The 17,190-nt window shown below is 37.6% G+C and overlaps 3 protein-coding genes across 3 annotated transcripts; 2 read left to right on the top strand and 1 right to left on the bottom strand.

The window, feature by feature from the left end:
* Window positions 1-3,199: 3,199 nt before the first annotated feature.
* Window positions 3,200-3,986, top strand: LOC113334952 (classical arabinogalactan protein 4-like). Its single transcript, XM_026581176.1, has one exon. The coding sequence runs from the start codon at window positions 3,306-3,308 to the stop codon at window positions 3,690-3,692; it is 387 nt and encodes a 128-aa protein (XP_026436961.1). The 5' UTR covers window positions 3,200-3,305; the 3' UTR covers window positions 3,693-3,986.
* A 644-nt stretch (window positions 3,987-4,630) lies between these two features.
* LOC113357304 lies at window positions 4,631-11,233 on the top strand. Its single transcript, XM_026600675.1, has 13 exons — window positions 4,631-4,891; window positions 5,360-5,439; window positions 6,170-6,647; window positions 6,690-6,928; window positions 7,032-7,169; window positions 7,493-8,026; window positions 8,211-8,297; window positions 8,384-8,989; window positions 9,101-9,205; window positions 9,300-9,416; window positions 9,659-10,188; window positions 10,288-10,492; window positions 10,681-11,233. Exons 1-13 carry the CDS (start codon window positions 4,729-4,731, stop codon window positions 11,212-11,214), a joined length of 3,816 nt encoding a protein of 1,271 aa, XP_026456460.1. The 5' UTR covers window positions 4,631-4,728; the 3' UTR covers window positions 11,215-11,233.
* Window positions 11,234-11,839: 606 nt separating this feature from the next.
* On the bottom strand, window positions 11,840-14,326 carry LOC113357296 (protein FAR1-RELATED SEQUENCE 6-like). The gene is made up of 6 exons (XM_026600664.1): window positions 14,310-14,326; window positions 13,969-14,205; window positions 13,415-13,887; window positions 12,642-13,131; window positions 12,376-12,543; window positions 11,840-12,224 (listed from the first exon to the last, which is right to left on the bottom strand). The coding sequence occupies exons 1-6, from the start codon at window positions 14,324-14,326 to the stop codon at window positions 11,840-11,842; spliced, it is 1,770 nt and encodes a 589-aa protein (XP_026456449.1).
* Between the last annotated feature and the right edge of the window lie 2,864 nt (window positions 14,327-17,190).

Here is a 17,190-nt window from a genome sequence, read left to right as displayed (position 1 = left end):
CTTAATCATCTCTTTTATTTATTATTTTCTTTATATTTATCTTACAACCAAAACCCCCTTTTGCTATTTACTTTATCTTGATATTTCAAATAACCTATCAATTACACAGCTCTCTGTGGGAACGATCTCTTACTACCGCTATATTATTTATTTAATTAGTGGGAAATATCTCGATTAATTTGTTGTGGTTACGACACGCATCAGTGAGCGACATTTGAAGAAAAAATGTCCGATGTGTCCATCACAACCAAGCCAAACGTCTTCCGTCGACGTGAAGCTTAAGTCTCCAATGTGGCCCATCCAACCATCTTCCCTAGACGTGAAGGTTGAGGCTCCAAATAAAGACTATTTGAATGAGATACCTCTATACATTAAAGACTATGTCATTTCCACCGACGACGTTCCTCCGGATGGTAATTGTGGTTTTCATGTTGTGAATTGCCATCTCGCCGAATGGAAGATGCATTGTATATGGCAATCATCGGGAGTAGTTGCCATCTCGCCGAATGGAAGATGCATTGTATATGTCTCAGGATAATGCCTCTCGAGAAATGTGGATACGGCAACAGCGTCAAAATCAGCATGTTCTAACTCAATATCTTTGTATGACACACATTCTTTAGCCTTCGCTTGAAACTGGGCACACTCCTTAGAAAGATCACATTGGGACGCCTTTTGACATTTAATAACACGAACTGCATCCTTATGATCATATGAAAAGAACATAACACTATTACTACTTGACGAAACATGTCCCAAACCAAAAAAATTACGTTTTCTGAGTTAAACCAAAAAAAACCTTTACGTTTTGTTAAATAATGAATTTAATGGATACCTTTGTCGCATAGATCTTCGCAGCCCATGAGTGTTTGTACCCAAACAATGTTGTCCCTCCATCATTTGGAGTACCATAAGTTGGGTCCACTGGATCCAAACACAAATTATCAGGGGGAATGTGTGAATATATTTTGCTAGGCGACTTCGGCTTCCTTTTCTCCACAACGGGAACAATTTCTTGCTCTTCTTCATCATCAGGCTCTTGCTCCTCTTCCTCCTCTTCATCGTCTCCCGCCTCTTCATCGTCTTTCTCCTTTTCATCGTCTCCCGCCTCTTCATCGTCTTCCTCCTCTTCATCGTCTTCCTTCTCTTGTCATTCTCCTTCTTTGTCAGATCGTAGTTTTTCTCCGTCTACATTCTCAACATCTTCTCTTTGTTGTTTAACCTCTTCATTTCCTTGTTGTTCTTCTTCATCAGTCTCTTCTTCATCATCAGTCTCTTCTTCATCATCATTCTCCATCACCTCTTCATTGACATCTTGAATTACATCACGAACATTATCTTGGTTGACTTAGGGTAACAAGCCCCTTCCATGTTTAGCATTTGTGGTACCACGCTTTCGGAAATCTAAATGCTTTGCTCCGCGAAGGGTGAGAGTTTTCAAATCCTCATTTACTTGTTGTCTCAATCTTTGTCCTTTGTTCCTAATGAACAAAAACCAAAGTATTAGCTAAACATAAGAGAATATTGTGTTATCAAATGAAATAGAAAATAGAACTAAAGAATAAAGTAAACACAACACTTAACAGACAATAGTTCGGTTACCTGAAAAAAATGCGAGGAAACCGAACTAAATATTTCAAAAGTTCGGTTAGCCAAAAAAACTAACGCCAAAACCGAACTCAGTCTTTACCTTTGAAAAATTGAGTTCGGTTACGAGAATTTTTTTTGCGAGCACACTGAACTAACTATTCCAAAAGTTCGGTTACAGGGAGAAATTATCGATAAAACCGAACTCATTCTTTCAAAGGAAATATTGAGTTCGGTTACAAGAAAATTTTTTGCGAGCACGCCGAACTAAGTATTCCAAAAGTTCGGTTACAGAGAGAAATTATCGATAAAACCGAACTCATTCTTTCAAAGGAAATATTGAGTTCGGTTACAATTTTTTTTTTTTTGCGAGCATACCAAACTATATAGTTCGGTAAACAGATATTAGTCTTAGAGTTGCGAGCACACCGAACTGTTCTTATTTTGAAAGTTCGGTGTTCAATTCTAGGGTAACAAAAAACATTCTCCTAACCGAACTATCAACTGTAACTACCATTTTGAATGAGTTTTGATGATTTCTAATTTATTTCTTCAACAAATAACGAATTGAAAAGAATGGGTATGAAAGAAATTACCCGCGGATTTGCATTTCACTTGAATCGGACTTCTGTTTTGCGGTTGGATGATTGATTTTGCCTCTAAACGGTTCTTCAAGTTTTTTGAACTTTAGCAATTCTTTTGGGAGATTCACTATATGTGGGAGTCCCGGACTCAATCCTGGTAATCTAGGTGTTTGCTTGGCACGCATTGCTTATAAAGATTGATTAATCGACGATGAAATTTTTTCGAATCGACGATTAACGTCGATGTTACGATGTTGGCGAAGAAGAAAAACAGAAAGAGGAGGAAGAAGATGAAGAAATAAAAAAAAAATCAGTTTTGAAACTGATTATAGGTTTTAAATTAGATTTTAATTAGTGGGTTGGATTAGTGGGTAGTAAGTTAGATTAGTGGGTTATTAGGGTTAGTTATAACCTTAATTAGAATAAGGGCAGATTAGTCTTCCCCAAACTTTTAAGACGCCCCTTATAATGTAGGGGTGGACATTTGTATCACAAATTAGTCCCCACCCATTTTGAGTAGTCCCAAAAAAAAAAAATCATTCTTTTGAAAGAGATGCCGTGAACAAAGCTAATTTGCCAGCCCGAGGCCCAGCTGCAATTGACAGAATAAAAATATGCAAGACGCGTCACAATGATGAAAAATGCAAGATGATTTCGTCCCTTCCACGTCCGCCGCTTGATAAAAGTTCATTCCTGTATTTCTCTCGAGTGGAGGCCAACAACATCCCTGACCTAACACGATGAAATGTCCCATCCCAAAAACATCCTAATATTTTAATCTTGCTGGACCTAAGGCTGGCCAAAAGGGTACTTTGGAGTCTAAACCGACCACGGAGTGCTCAACAATGAACGAATGCATACGCAACATACGAAATATTATAACGCGGAAAAGCAAAATGATAAGACTGATACAGCTCATATTTCTTAATCACAATGCGCTGTATATTCAAACAACTAAGAAAGAAGCTTCTTGGATTGGCAATCTTCGATCATACATCTCTTTTTTTTACAAATATAAATATCACCGTTTCTGTTCTTTCAAATTCATCACTCTCAAACAACAAAAAATTCTCTCTATCCAAAATCTTCTTTCCATTTGCTCATTTCTAGCTAATACTCTATCTCTAAAGAAAAATGAAGATGTCTGCAGTATTCGCAATTGTCATGATAATGGGTTTATTATCAACTTCATCAAGAGCTCAAGCTCCAGCAGCAACACCAACAGTTGCACCTGTTCCAATTGCTTCACCACCAACAGTAGCTGCACCTGTACCAGCAGTTTCATCACCAGCACCTTCAGTAGCACCAGTTACATCACCTACCGTTTCACCAACATCAGCCCCTACTCCGTCTTCATTAGCTCCAACACCTGCCACTGCCAAGGCTCCAGCTGCTGCTGGCCCTGGTACCACCCCTGCTTCAGCTCCAGCTGCTGATGCACCATCATCGAGTGCACACAGATTTGTTGCTGTTGGATCTGCTTTTGTTGGTATATTTGTTGCTTCAGTTTTCTTATTCTAAGCCCAAGAATATTTGAGTAATATTTAGCCGCTGGATTTTTATCTAGGAATCGGTTGAATGGACGTGATTTGATCTCATAATTTTTTCTTTCTCTCAATTCTTGTGAATTTCCATTTTTGGATTTCTTTTCTCTTATGATTTATTATTCTTTGTTTGGGGACTATTATTGTTACTCTGACGGTGATAGTGCGGTGGAGGACGAATGAATTCTTTGTAAGCTTTGGTGTACATAGGATATTATTGAATAAAATTGATTCTTCTTATTTGTTGATCTAATCTATATAAACCTTTTAATTTTGGATCTTTACCCAAATTGCTTGTTAATTTTTTTTTTTTTGAAGTATAGCAAAGTCATTGACCATGAGTACAAAACTACCCTGATATCAAATTAATACCTTGTTATTTGGATCAAAACCTTTTAATTTTGGATTTTTTACTCAAAATGGTTTTTTTTTTCCAGAACTAGTAGTGTGGTAAAGTCATGGACTATCAGTAGAAAACTACACTGATATCAAATTAACACCTTGTTGTTTGAATCTGATTCATTCCGCGAAAGATCTTAAACTGTTCATTTCTTTATTTCCCAAATGTCACATATAAAGTCGAAAATATTAATCTCCACGGTGAATTGCCGATTTGGATATAACGCCGTACAGGTTCGGGAGACAAACCAAAGGATATAAGAATAGGAAAATTTCTTGTTTGGTCCTAAGCCCATAAGGTTATTTATATTAGGGTCCAACTGGATTTTAGACTTATCACTAGGTCCATAATATTTTGAAAAGAGCAAAATGACGAGCTTACCCTAATAGTTACCACGTGTGAAGAATGCACCCACTATCTATTCCCGTACAAAACCGCTGAAACGGTCAGAAAAATCATTCGTTTTCTAAGAGAAAATTTTTTTCTCTTCACAGAGAATCCTAGCTATCCCAAATTCATTTAGAGATTTTTGAGACAACAGATCTCAAAAATCATTCAGAGATTTTTGCTAGTTTGAAAAACCCTAAACCTAAATTTCTCTTCTCTTCCGATAATGGTTAAAACAAGAAAAATCACAAGAACAATCCAAGAAGAAGAAACAATAATGGATGATAGCACTGCTCCTAGAACATCAGAAGACGATTCAAGAATTTCAAGACGAAAATCAAAGAGAAAAAAGAGTAAAAAGGTTGAAACACCGAAATCGAAGAAAAAAGGTACTGATTCAGAAAACCTATCTACATGCAACTTCTATTTTGTGTTTCTAGCACTTAGAATTGGCAGTACATAACTATAAAACTGCAGAATAAGAATCAAAAGTGATATGAAATTTGTTTCATTTTATTTCTGATACATAGAGCCAGCAGTACATATATCAAATACTGAGGTTTTTTCTTAATTAGGTTGTTTTTTGGCAGTACATAAGTCCAGTAGTGAATGGGTAACATTGTTTATGTGTCTATTTACCACTGTTTGTGTTTCTGGCACATAATTGGCAGTACATAACTAAATAACTGAGACATTGTAGTGTTTATGTACTCTAAATTCATCTGTTTCTTTGTTTATGTGATAATGATCTTTAGATATGAAGTACATAAGACCAATAGTGATTGATTGTGTTTCTGAGATGATGAATGTGTAGTCCATAAATGTTGTACTGAAATAAAACCAATTAAATTTTGCAGGTAAGGTTGTGCCAAAATCTGTTAGGAAGTTGTATAGGTCTGGTTTCACAGCATTACATAGCCTGGTTGCCAGAATGAAGGCGAGTAAATATACTTTGAGTGAAGCCACATTGGAAAAGATAGCCGAATCTTCTTATGGACAGATGTTTTTGATGTTCTGGCACACTAAGTACTCAGAAAGTCATTGGGAAAAGTTGGAAGCTGTAGTGAAAAAGTACTTGAAGTGTTACAAAAGGGGTCGAGTCAAGAATGAGCTCACATTTGAGTTTGTTAGAAGAGGTGAAACACACATTATCACGTCGACACCAGAAAAAATGGGTGTAATGTTTGGAATGCCAAGAATGGCAGGAAGAAGAACTGATGACACCTTTTTGATGGTAGGTGGTGGATGGAGGCAGAAACCATTCTACATTAGACACTTTGGTGATAGCAACACGGTTACAAGACCAATGCTACAAGATGCCATCTTGAAACTGCTCAAGCGTACTGGTATCAAGAATTGTAAATCTGAAGGTGACGAAGACAGTGATGATGACAATGATGAACAAGTAACCGATAGTGAAGATAATGAAGATATGGAGTACAGGATACCAAGAGTAGAAACTGAACAAACAATTGAAGATATGGTTAAGCTATTATGCCTGTTTATGTGTATTACTTTGTTTTTTACAACAAAAGATGCTCATAAACTCAAAGAAAAGTACTTTGGTTTAGTTGATGATCTTGAGAAGTCAAAGAATGTATCTTGGCCTGACCTGATACATAGTTTCTTAGAGAAGAAAATCAATCAGAACTACAACACTCCTGAAGGCGAGTAAATATACTTTGAGTGAAGCCACATTGGAAAAGATAGCCGAATCTTCTTATGGACAGATGTTTTTGATGTTCTGGCACACTAAGTACTCAGAAAGTCATTGGGAAAAGTTGGAAGCTGCAGTGAAAAAGTACTTGAAGTGTTACAAAAGGGGTCGAGTCAAGAATGAGCTCACATTTGAGTTTGTTAGAAGAGGTGAAACACACATTATCACGTCGACACCAGAAAAAATGGGTGTAATGTTTGGAATGCTAAGAATGGCAGGAAGAAGAACTGATGACACCTTTTTGATGGTAGGTGGTGGATGGAGGCAGAAACCATTCTACATTAGACACTTTGGTGATAGCAACACGGTTACAAGACCAATGCTACAAGATGCCATCTTGAAACTGCTCAAGCGTACTGGTATCAAGAATTGTAAATCTGAAGGTGGCGAAGACAGTGATGATGACAATGATGAACAAGTAACCGATAGTGAAGATGATGAAGATATGGAGTACAGGATACCAAGAGTAGAAACTGAACAAACAATTGAAGATATGGTTAAGCTATTATGCCTGTTTATGTGTATTACTTTGTTTTTTACAACAAAAGATGCTCATAAACTCAAAGAAAAGTACTTTGGTTTAGTTGATGATCTTGAGAAGTCAAAGAATGTATCTTGGCCTGACCTGATACATAGTTTCTTAGAGAAGAAAATCAATCAGAACTACAACACTCCCGAGGACATCACTGGTTGTGTCGTCTATTTGTTGGTATCGATCATCTAGTACAAGCTTTTTTTTTTCCAAGTACATATTTACTCTACTGTCATTTAAGTTTCTGTATTTGATTCTATTGATGTTATTTTTGTCATAGTTGTTGTATGCGGAGCATACTCACTTGGTGAAACCAGTGACGTTACCAGATGATCGATACCTTCCAAGAGCGGCAAGGTGGAACATCAAAGAAATATCTGTTGAGTTTCTAAAGGATATGGAGGCTTCGCAATACACAGTAAGTCCCTAAGAAAAACAATACATATTACTAGGATAAGTTTTATTTCATTATGCTTCTTGTAGTTTTGGTTTAGGAAACAATGATGCACCAGTACATATCTAAAAAAATGATTAAAGTTGATGAATTTAAGTATAATTATTTGTGTTTTGATAAATAATTATACTTAAATGATTTGTTTTAGGTAGGACACTATCAGAAAAGCAGTTTTCTGATTGACCAAAATGATTGTGTGTGTGTCATATGCACTATTTATTTGAGTACATATATGTTATACTGATACAAAAACTGGTTATATGTGTGCGTTATATGTACTTTTCCAGTTCTCTAAAGAATTTAAGGATGAATATACTATGTATGAAAAAGAAATGTTGAATGAAATTGCTCAAAGGCTTCCAGTTGAAGAAGTGCCATTGACAGTAGATTGGCAAGAAAAATTCGAGGATTTGGAAGTAAAGAATGAAGATTTGAGGCTGACAATTGCAGAAAAATGGTGTGAATTACAGAGCAGGAAAGAGGACGGACTCCCCATTGATGTGAGTATCCTAGAAGAGCTTTTGAATGATATATATCACAGAGCTTACCCACCTCCACAACCAAACTCGGGAGAAGAAGAATCTAGCAGTAGCTCTGAAGAAGGGCATGATGATTTGGATGACACCGTTCCATCAGCAACTACTCCTTTGGTAACAGAGGATGAACAGGAAATTCCAGATGATACCCAAGAAAAGTTGAATGAACAGGGAAATGCTACTCCAACAATGCTTGTTATGGGGGGCTCTGAAGAAAATCTCACACAGTTCGATATTGAAGTTTCACAGTTTAAAATTTGGGCTAGATCTGATTTGGAGCGAAAGGTGAAAGATCTGCAAGAGGAAAAGAGCATGCCATAACCATCACAGGTAAGTTATATTCTTTCTAGTATTAGTTTAGTTTGTAAAAAACTAAAACTTGTCAGTACATATTTACTATACTGAAAAAACATACAAGTACATATCTGCAATACTGATTAAAAACATATCACCTTATGTTGAATAACAGACTGAAAAGGCTGAACTCCAACAAACAGCAGCGACACAAGTTCTGGGTAATATTGAAGTGGAAATTGGTTCTCTTAGAGATAGACAAGTGAGCGAATTGAACGTTACACTAGTTACCAATTTTATACTTTGTCATCCTATAAAATAATACGGTTTGGCATTGCATTTATGTAGGGTGCATCGCTTGAAGAAATGTTGCCGAATATGCAGTTTATGCCTTTGGTTTGTGAGCTGCCGAGTCTCAAAGAACTGCGTACCGTGCCGATGGAGAAACTGATTGACCTGGCCATCCATGGGAAGGGTATTTATACCGATGAGTACTCAAAATATCTACAAGCTGAAATTATGGGAGATCCTTATCCATCCTTAGGAATTCTTAGTCTGGAGTACCCGTCGACTGGTAGTTTACCAAGCTTGGAAAAAATGGAATCTTCTCAAATCTTCGACAAATTTTATGCTAAAGATCTGGATCCTCCATCACAAGTTTCAAGACCAACTTTTGACTTGGGTTTAGGACCAAGTGATCAAAATGGAGAAGAGGTGCAGCAGCCTGCAATTGATCTAGGTGCACCTGATCCACCTCAAATCCATCTTGCAGCTGCGCCTTCGCATAATGAAGCTCCAGCTGCTAGAGGAGCATCAGATCAATCTCAAACGGATCCCTCGGATGAGCAAGCTCAAATCGATACTGCACCTACACTTTATGAAGCCTCTGCAATTGTTTTACCTGCAGCTGAAAAAGCTCGTTTGAAAGCTGATCTTCAGCAACCTGAACAAGAAGTATGAACATGTTCTAAACCTAGTACATATATCCTTCTGATACATATAACCAGCAGTACGTATATCAATTTTTGGTCAAATATCTCGTAGTCTGATTTGTTTCAAATGCAGGGAATAAGGAAACCTTGGGATCCCATTCCATTCATTGAAGTAGAAAGGAAGAAGAAAATGAAGAATGACAGAAAGCAACAGCCTACTAAAAAATTAGAGAGTCTTGTAAGTACCTAAATCTACTTCTGTTTAATGAATTTATGTTTTGTTTTTAATGATGCTTTTAGCATATGTACTAATGCTGCCGATTCTCAAACAGAAGTATCCAGTTTTAGATGCTGAAAAGGCAGAGGAAGCTCGGCTAAAGAAGAATATGAGCGCCGAAAAAGCTAAAGCATATGCTGAGACTCTCCAACTTCTTTCTGAGCTACAGAAGGTAATTATAATTACCAAAAAAGTGAAAAGTAACAAATTTATCAATACTTAATGGACCACTTATGTTACATATGTTCAATAACATGGGAAAAACCAACAGTACATATGTTATGTACTCAGTGAAACTAAAAGTACATAACTTCTGTACTGAAAAGAATCCAAGAATACATATGTTCTATTCTGTTCATTTTTTTTTTGCTTTTTTAGTCTCTCATTTTTTTTTACGTTTATGGTATATTGAAGGATAACGAACCTGGAGTTAGTCAAACATCAGAGGAAGATGACGTAACACTTGCCAAGAGACTCGAAGATAGGCTGGCTACAAAGAGTAATGAAGTCAAACCAATAGCGAAGTCGACCACGTCAGTCATGGACAAGGAGAAGAAAAAGCCGACTATCTCAGCCAAGGAGAAGAAACTTACTCCAAAAATCACATACACCCCTCAGAAGCCATTAACTCGGAGCCACCCGCAGAAAAGAGTTGATCCTGAGTTTGCTAGTGGCAAAGGACTGTCGGGACATAAAAGGCGAAAAACAAAGTCCAGAACTGAAAACCCAGTTGGAAAAGATTGCCCAACAGAGAAAGTTCAGAAAAAGGATAGCGAGAATGTGAGAAAGAGAAAAGCTAAAGGTGATCCAAATCTGCAAGAACTTACTAAAAAAGTGAAGAATGCACGCAAGTTGTTGAGCCTAAGGAAATATCCGTTCTATAAGGATTTGAGTTCACAACAAAGAGCGCTTCTCTCTCCTTTTTTTGACAAAGCTACCTCAATGTGAGTCTCTCTTGGATATGTCCCTTTCATTTTAACAAAACTTTATGTACTTCGTTTAGAATCAAACTTATAATTGATTTGGATTATTTGAATTTGCAGCAACAGTGCTTGGAAAGCTCCTGCTGTGATTGGTCATCACATATTATCTGCAGAGACCTTTGAAGATCTGCTACATAACAGGGCTTTAGAGGGAGATCTTATAAATTACTGGCAATACCAACTGAAAAAAGCATATCATAATGAGCAACCAGTGAATGGACAGAGAAAGTACATTCCAGTACTCCACATTGATCCAACAGGCTGGGTATGTTTTCCAATTTATCTTGATAAACAACATGCATCATGTCTTTGTAAAGGGCATAGCATATCTGCGAAACTAAAACGAAACAATTTTTTTTGATGTTGTAACAAATATTATGCTTTCATATATGTGTTTTACACTATAATTTTCAGTACATATTTACTACACTGATAAATTTAATTCTTTTTCAGTTTTATTTAAGTGACCCAGTACATCAAGTAGCAGCAAACACTGCTGTATTCTTACCCATCAGGAATATGGAGGAAGGAACCAGGAAGATTATTATTCCAATGTCACACCAAAACGTGCATTGGACGCTTCTTGTGTATGAATGCGAGAAAGGCGAATTCTTCCACTACAACACTTGGGAAGCTGTATCCAAAAATGAGTGTCTCGATAATGCTAATCTTATGGCAGAATACTGCTTGTTAGCAATTAATGAACGCTTGTCGAGCCTGCGCCTTCCACTTGTAAGCAGAGTAAAGATGATTAGTTACCCAACACCTCAACAGGGAGACTATCCAGATTGTGCAATATATATCATGCACATCATGAAGAAAGTTGCAAAGGAGGAAGTAATTGATGGAGTGCGAATGAGCTTGGGAGACCCAGAAGAACTAAAGGACAAAATACATAAGAAGAGGATCTCTTTAGCATGCAAAATACTCTCAGCAACATCTCCTCCTGAGGAGAGCTGGAATATTCATGCTCCAAAAGGTTTTTAAGACAGTGCTTATATGAATTAGGAATGCATAGTAGAAGTTATCATAGAGAACATATTCAGAGTTTGCTAGTTTGTTTTAGACAATATCAAAGTTTAGTAATTATTCTTATTTATTTTGATAACAATTGTTCTCGAAACTATGGTGTTTGTGTTTAATCTATGTACAGTTGTTTGGCTTTATAAAAATGTTGACATGTTGGATGGTAAAAGTCCATAGTATGAAGTGTTTTGGTGTGTATGTAACATAGACCAGCTATTAGAGTCAATTGAAGAATATGACTCTCTAAATTTGTTAATCATGATGGGAGAGAACATGAATCTCAGAGCTGGTCTCTTTGTTTTGTGTCTTAATTGAACAGAAAGTACATAATAGTTGTGCTCAGAAAGTCTTGAACAAACTTGGAAATCAACCTGAAAACCAATAATATTGAAAGTGGATAATGCAGTACAAAGTACCATTAAAAGAGTCTTAAATGAGCACAAAGTACCTTGTCCCAGAAAGATATCAAACAGTACATAATTTCAGCACTCTAAAAAAAGCGAACAAAAGTATTTAAAATGATGCGCAAAACAGAATCTGCATTGTGACCAATAGAACTAATAAGGGAGAACTGAAAATCTAAAACTCATGGGTATGAAGGAATGACAGTGCACGTTGCCTTGTTGTGGTGAGTTTTCTTCTTACAGTTGGAACAACGGACGGACTTCCTAGCTTTCTCCCATGCATTCTTGATACGATTTCCCTTTGGCCTACCTGGTGGAACTCGTGGATGGGGTGGAAAAATAGTATCCTCTGGCAGATACTGCTCTGGCCTGTTGTAGTTGGGGATTGGTCTGATAGCAATTGAATACAGCTGCTGAAAATTTGTAACTTTGAAGTAGTCTTCGATATAATCTACGTATCGATCACCCTTGGCAGATATAGCTGCTGTAGCATGAGAGCATGGAAAACCATAAACACGCCATCTTTGGCAGGTGCAAGTCTTGTTCAGCAGATCAACAGTGTGAGACCTGCAGATGCGTAAAAAGCTTTTCAGCACAAAAACTTAAAAGCAGTACATATATGCAGCACTGCAAACAAATACAAAAAAACAAAACATATGATTCACTCCTACATGTATGCTATAGTACAGTAAAAGTTGTTTTATGGGATAAAGCTAACCTAGGCGAATGAATCTCATACTCATACGCAGATGACTGAGTAACATTCCAAACTCGACCAATTTGAATATGTTCTTTAAGTAACGCCTCGTAGGTAGGAGTGAGCTTCTCTGGGTCCATCAAAAGACTCATTTCGCGACGTTCATTCATCAACTCCATAACGCGTAACCTATGAATGGAACAAAAAGAACACCTGTAATAAATTTTGAACAAAAAAAAATGAACCAAAAACAAAGAAAACACCAACAAAAAAACACACACACAAACCTGATCATGTCAACGAGGGCGCAGGCAGGCAACCTCTTGTCTTTCCGAATCCAATTATTGAAGGACTCAGCAACGCTTGATGTAGTCTGACCAAATCTACAGCCAGTGAAGAACGCGCTGGACCAATGTTCCCTAGGCATATTGCGGCAATACTCAGCAACCCCAGGCCTTCCCATTAACTCCATTTCCATTAGTGCTTCTTCATATCTTGCTGGTGTGAGAGCATAAGTTGCTTTTTTGAAACAAGCCATAACTTCTTTGTACTTCTCGTCCGATTTCCTGATTGGTAAGTTTCCTTGCAAGTGGTAGTAACAATAGCCATGATGGGAAGTAGGAAAGTGTTTAGGAATAGCCCTCAACAATCCTTCATGACGATCAGACATAAAGGTGATAGGACGGTCATCAACAATGTTGCTAAGATTGCACATAAACCAATCCCAATTGTCAACATCCTCTCCTGGGACCAATCCAAAGGCTAGCGGATAAAAACCTGGAAAAAACAAACAGTACATATATTATATACTGTCACTAAATATGTTGCTATATTCATAGACGTAACATATATTATGTACTGGAAAATAGACTAAGAATTTCCAGTACATAATAGACATATTGTACTCAAAAAAAGGTCTTATGCTTACATATATGAATTAATGTGTGTTAGACATAATAAATTTTCAGTACATAAATGGTATACTCAAAAAGTTCCAACGATTAAAAGCAGTGAATAACTTGTAAACAATAACAGTTAAAACGTAACAAAGAGCACTTGCCTTGATTCCCATTCAGACAAGTAGCAGCCATAAGGGTACCTCTAAATCTCCCGGTCAGAAAAGTTGCATCAACAAAAATCATTGGTCGACAAAGTCTATAACCTTCAATACAAGCGCCTATTGCGATGAATAACCTTTCAAATTTCTGAGTTGCATCGTTAAACTGAAAATCCTCATAAGAGCCAGGATTTGTTTCTTTCAATGAATTCACCCACCAAACCAAATCAGAGTAAGACTTTACATCATTCCAAAAAATTTCATGGTGTGACCGTTCCAAACCATGATATGCATGGTGATATTTGATATTAACACCAGCACCAACTTTTATATAATCTTCAATTTCGCGAGGCTTGATAAGTGGGTTGTGCATCACACGATCATGAATAAGGTTGTGTACCAGCTTCTTCGATACTTTAGGACTTCTCAACTTCACACCAGCTCCACAAGTGTGCCTCCCAACATACTTTTTTATCCTAAAAACATCGCAAGTAGAATCAATAGCAACTGCATGGATCATCTAAGTGCATGGGACTTTACTGCATTTCATTGTGAACCTTTCACGATCATTCTTCACCTTTGTTACGCGATACCCAGTCTTCAAACAATACTTTTGACAGGCCAACCGAACAGCATCAACACCACCACGAAAAAGCTTGTTAGGATCATCAAAAACATTCTCCCACCCATCGGACAGAAGAGGTTTAACAATTTCTTTTCCATCAGTTTCATAACTATCTCTATCTGACCTAATCAGTTCTGAATTGTTGTCGACGTCGCTGAATGTAGAGGAACTACATCCACCAGCAGAAAGAAAATCCACATGCAGCTCAAAGAACGCCGATTTCTTTGAAAAATGCAAGGCAGCGAGACCATGAAGTTGAAAGTCATCAATCACAGGCAATTTGACACCATTCTCAACATAAGTGATGATAATCTCAGAAGGGTTCAAGGTTCTCCAGTTTTCACAAATAAGAAATTTCAGGTCATCAATACTAGACTTAAAAGTAACGAGGTGAGCAAAATGATGATGCTTATAGTAAATGTATGCATAGCAGTAGGTATTTGGATTGGAACACTCTGCATCAGACATGTTTTGAACCTGCAAATGTGACAAAGATGTAACAGTATTAAAATACAGTATTTCACATACGTACTGATGGGTCAAACTAAAAAAAGTGAGAGATCTATGCAAGAAACAGAATCTAAGAGCAGAAACAATGAGTATGTTGGTAGGCTTCTAAAAGGTCCTAAAAATTATCCCTGGCCAAAAACTTGGTGGGCCCGGAGATATGTATAAAATTAAGCGCAATGAAACGCGGGCCTACAGTAATACCGCAAGTGCACGGTCGTCAGTTGTAGCTCGTGCAAGTACGGGTCGATCCACAGAGACTGGGTGTGTTTTGGAGTTTTCCAGCTATTTTGGGCTCCTAAATTGCTATTGTTGGGCTTTGAATACCCTTTGAGTAAATTGGGTTGAACTGAGCTTGGGCTCAGAAATGTGGACTATGGGCTTTAGGTCTTAAACCTTGTTTTGGGCTTTTGGGCTCAATGAGATTGAGCTAACAGTGGACTGTGGTCTTTTGATTAGACCTGGGCTTTGGTTTGTAAAGGGCCAATGGTTAAAAACCCAGGCTTTGGACTTATGGGCTTCTGAGGCTTTTGGGCTCAATGCAGCAGCAGCAGCAGTGGAAGGAAAAGGCAACAGGAGAGTTGCAGGGAAGATGGGTTGCAGCAGCAGCTGCACAAGCAGTGCACAGCAGCACAAGGCCAAGAAGACAGCAGCACAAGCAAGGAAGAAAAGCAATGCAGCAGTGCAAAGCAAGTGAGAAAGAAAAGATGGCAGTGAACAAAACAGTGAAGACAATAAAGAAAACAAGCAGAGAACAATGCAAGAACTAAACAAAGAAAATACTAGACAGCAAAGAAAGATGACAATACAAACCAAGGCCTAAGGCCAAGGGCAGGGAAGATGGTGAAACTGAAATGGTGACAATGCAAGGCCAAGGGAAGAATACAGGCATACAAAAAGAATGGGAAGAGAATTAGCTTGCTATGAGCACTAATTTCTCCCAATGCTCAATCACATCAGTGCATCCTAAGCATACAAAATGGAATGGCAAGATAATCAGCTTGTTATGAGCACTGATTTCTTCCATTACTCAATCAATTCAGTGCTTCAAAGGTTTCTAGCCTAGCATTAACAGGAACATAACAGGAATATTAACAAAGGAACATTATCAAAGGAACTTATCAACACAATGCATCAAAACAAGCACATTAACAGGGTAAACACTAACAGGATTAACATTAACAGGAACAACTTTAACCTAACATGATAAACTAACACTAACAGGGACTAAAACAGTGAAAGATTAAATCATTAACAAAACATGAAACAGCACACACATTGAAATTAAACATCAAAACAGGAAATTATCATACAAAAATTAAACATTAGTATCAAAACAGAATTAAAAATAAGAACATTAAATTATAAAAACCCTAAAATTGAACAGTTAAAATTGAAATTAAAATTAAACCTAAACTTTAAATTAAAACTGAAATTTAACCCTAATTGGTTACTTGGTTAATCCAAGAACACCTTCTACACCATACCCATCTCTTCTATTTATACAAAAGCATTAAAATTAGGGTTTCCCCCAAATTACAAATTAGGGTTTTCACCCAATTAAAAATTACCCAATTCGACGCTGACCCATGCTCTGCAATTGTTCCCTATGCTCTTATCCATTCTTCTGATACGTCGAATCATAGCTATCAACCTAGTTCCTCGAGTTCACATGCCATCAGTGAGAGGCGTGAAATGGATGAACTAACTTGACAGTTAGGAGAGATGGTGGCGTCTGTGATGTCGGGGAAGAGGGTGGTTTGGCAGTGGAAATGGAGGTGAAGTGAAGGCTGGTACGGTGGAGGCAGGAGTTGCAGTTGCAGCTCTGCAACTGTCGGTGAAGATGGGAAGAAGAAGAAAGAGAAGGAGAGAAATGGAATGGGTAGTTCTCGATGGGTTTTTTAGGGTATGGGATGTTCTGGTGTGAGTCGGGTTCATCAAGAGATGATGTTTCACGAGCTGGGCCATCGGATCATTAAGTTCAGATGGAATCGAACGGCTTTAAGGAAGGGGATGGAAGCGACCGTAGGATTTTTTTGGTACAACTAAATAGACGGATCCAGATGGGGTTAGGTGCTGTAGTGTAAGGCGGAGATATCAAACTTTGATGAACAGCAAGGGAGCAACCGTTGGATTCAACTACCATCTAATCTGAAGGCTTGGAATTTCAGCGCTGTGGTGCTTGGCAGAGACTTCAGATTTTGATGCTCTATGAAGGAGCGACCATCGGATGCTTCTGAGAACTGATCTGATGGCTGAGAACGGAGGCGTTTTTGTGTGTAGAAAATGAGGTTGTGCGCACCATTCTTCGCGGCTTCCTTGCGTGATTTCTCCCGGCTTTTCACTACTTTTCTGCTCTTTTGCTCCGCAAGTCATCCAGACTTTATTTATTACCTAAAAATGCAAAATTAAGTAAGAAAAATATTTATTCTTGAAAACAATGAAAATACAGAATATGGGATAAAATGTAGAATTAATGATCAAAAGATGAGTTAAATGCCAACAAAAAGGGATAAATATATACAATATTTGGCACTCATCAAATACCCCCAAACCTGAATTTTACTTGTCCTCAAGTAAAACAAAACTAAGGAAATCCTACCTATACCACTGTCGCTGGTCTCTCGAATGCATTTAGCGTATGCAC

The sequence above is a fragment of the Papaver somniferum genome, chromosome 1, assembly GCF_003573695.1.
Source record: "Papaver somniferum cultivar HN1 chromosome 1, ASM357369v1, whole genome shotgun sequence".
Taxonomy (NCBI): Eukaryota; Viridiplantae; Streptophyta; class Magnoliopsida; order Ranunculales; family Papaveraceae; genus Papaver; species Papaver somniferum.
The sequence above is the reverse complement of the archived record's forward strand: the minus strand, read 5'-3'. Positions and strand labels throughout refer to the sequence as shown.

Bases quoted from the DNA above. Each gene is read 5' to 3' on its own strand.
- LOC113357304 (XM_026600675.1), top strand. From the start codon at position 4,729: ATGGTTAAAACAAGAAAAATCACAAGAACAATCCAAGAAGAAGAAACA. The intron at 8,990-9,100 runs GTATGAACATGT...TTTCAAATGCAG, and splicing joins TTCAGCAACCTGAACAAGAA to GGAATAAGGAAACCTTGGGA. The intron at 9,206-9,299 runs GTAAGTACCTAA...ATTCTCAAACAG, and splicing joins CTAAAAAATTAGAGAGTCTT to AAGTATCCAGTTTTAGATGC.
- LOC113357296 (XM_026600664.1), bottom strand. The intron at 13,132-13,414 runs GCAAGTGCTCTT...TGTTTTTTCCAG, and splicing joins TTGTCTGAATGGGAATCAAG to GTTTTTATCCGCTAGCCTTT. The intron at 12,544-12,641 runs GTTTGTGTGTGT...TTCCATTCATAG, and splicing joins GCCCTCGTTGACATGATCAG to GTTACGCGTTATGGAGTTGA.
- LOC113334952 (XM_026581176.1), top strand. From the start codon at position 3,306: ATGAAGATGTCTGCAGTATTCGCAATTGTCATGATAATGGGTTTATTA.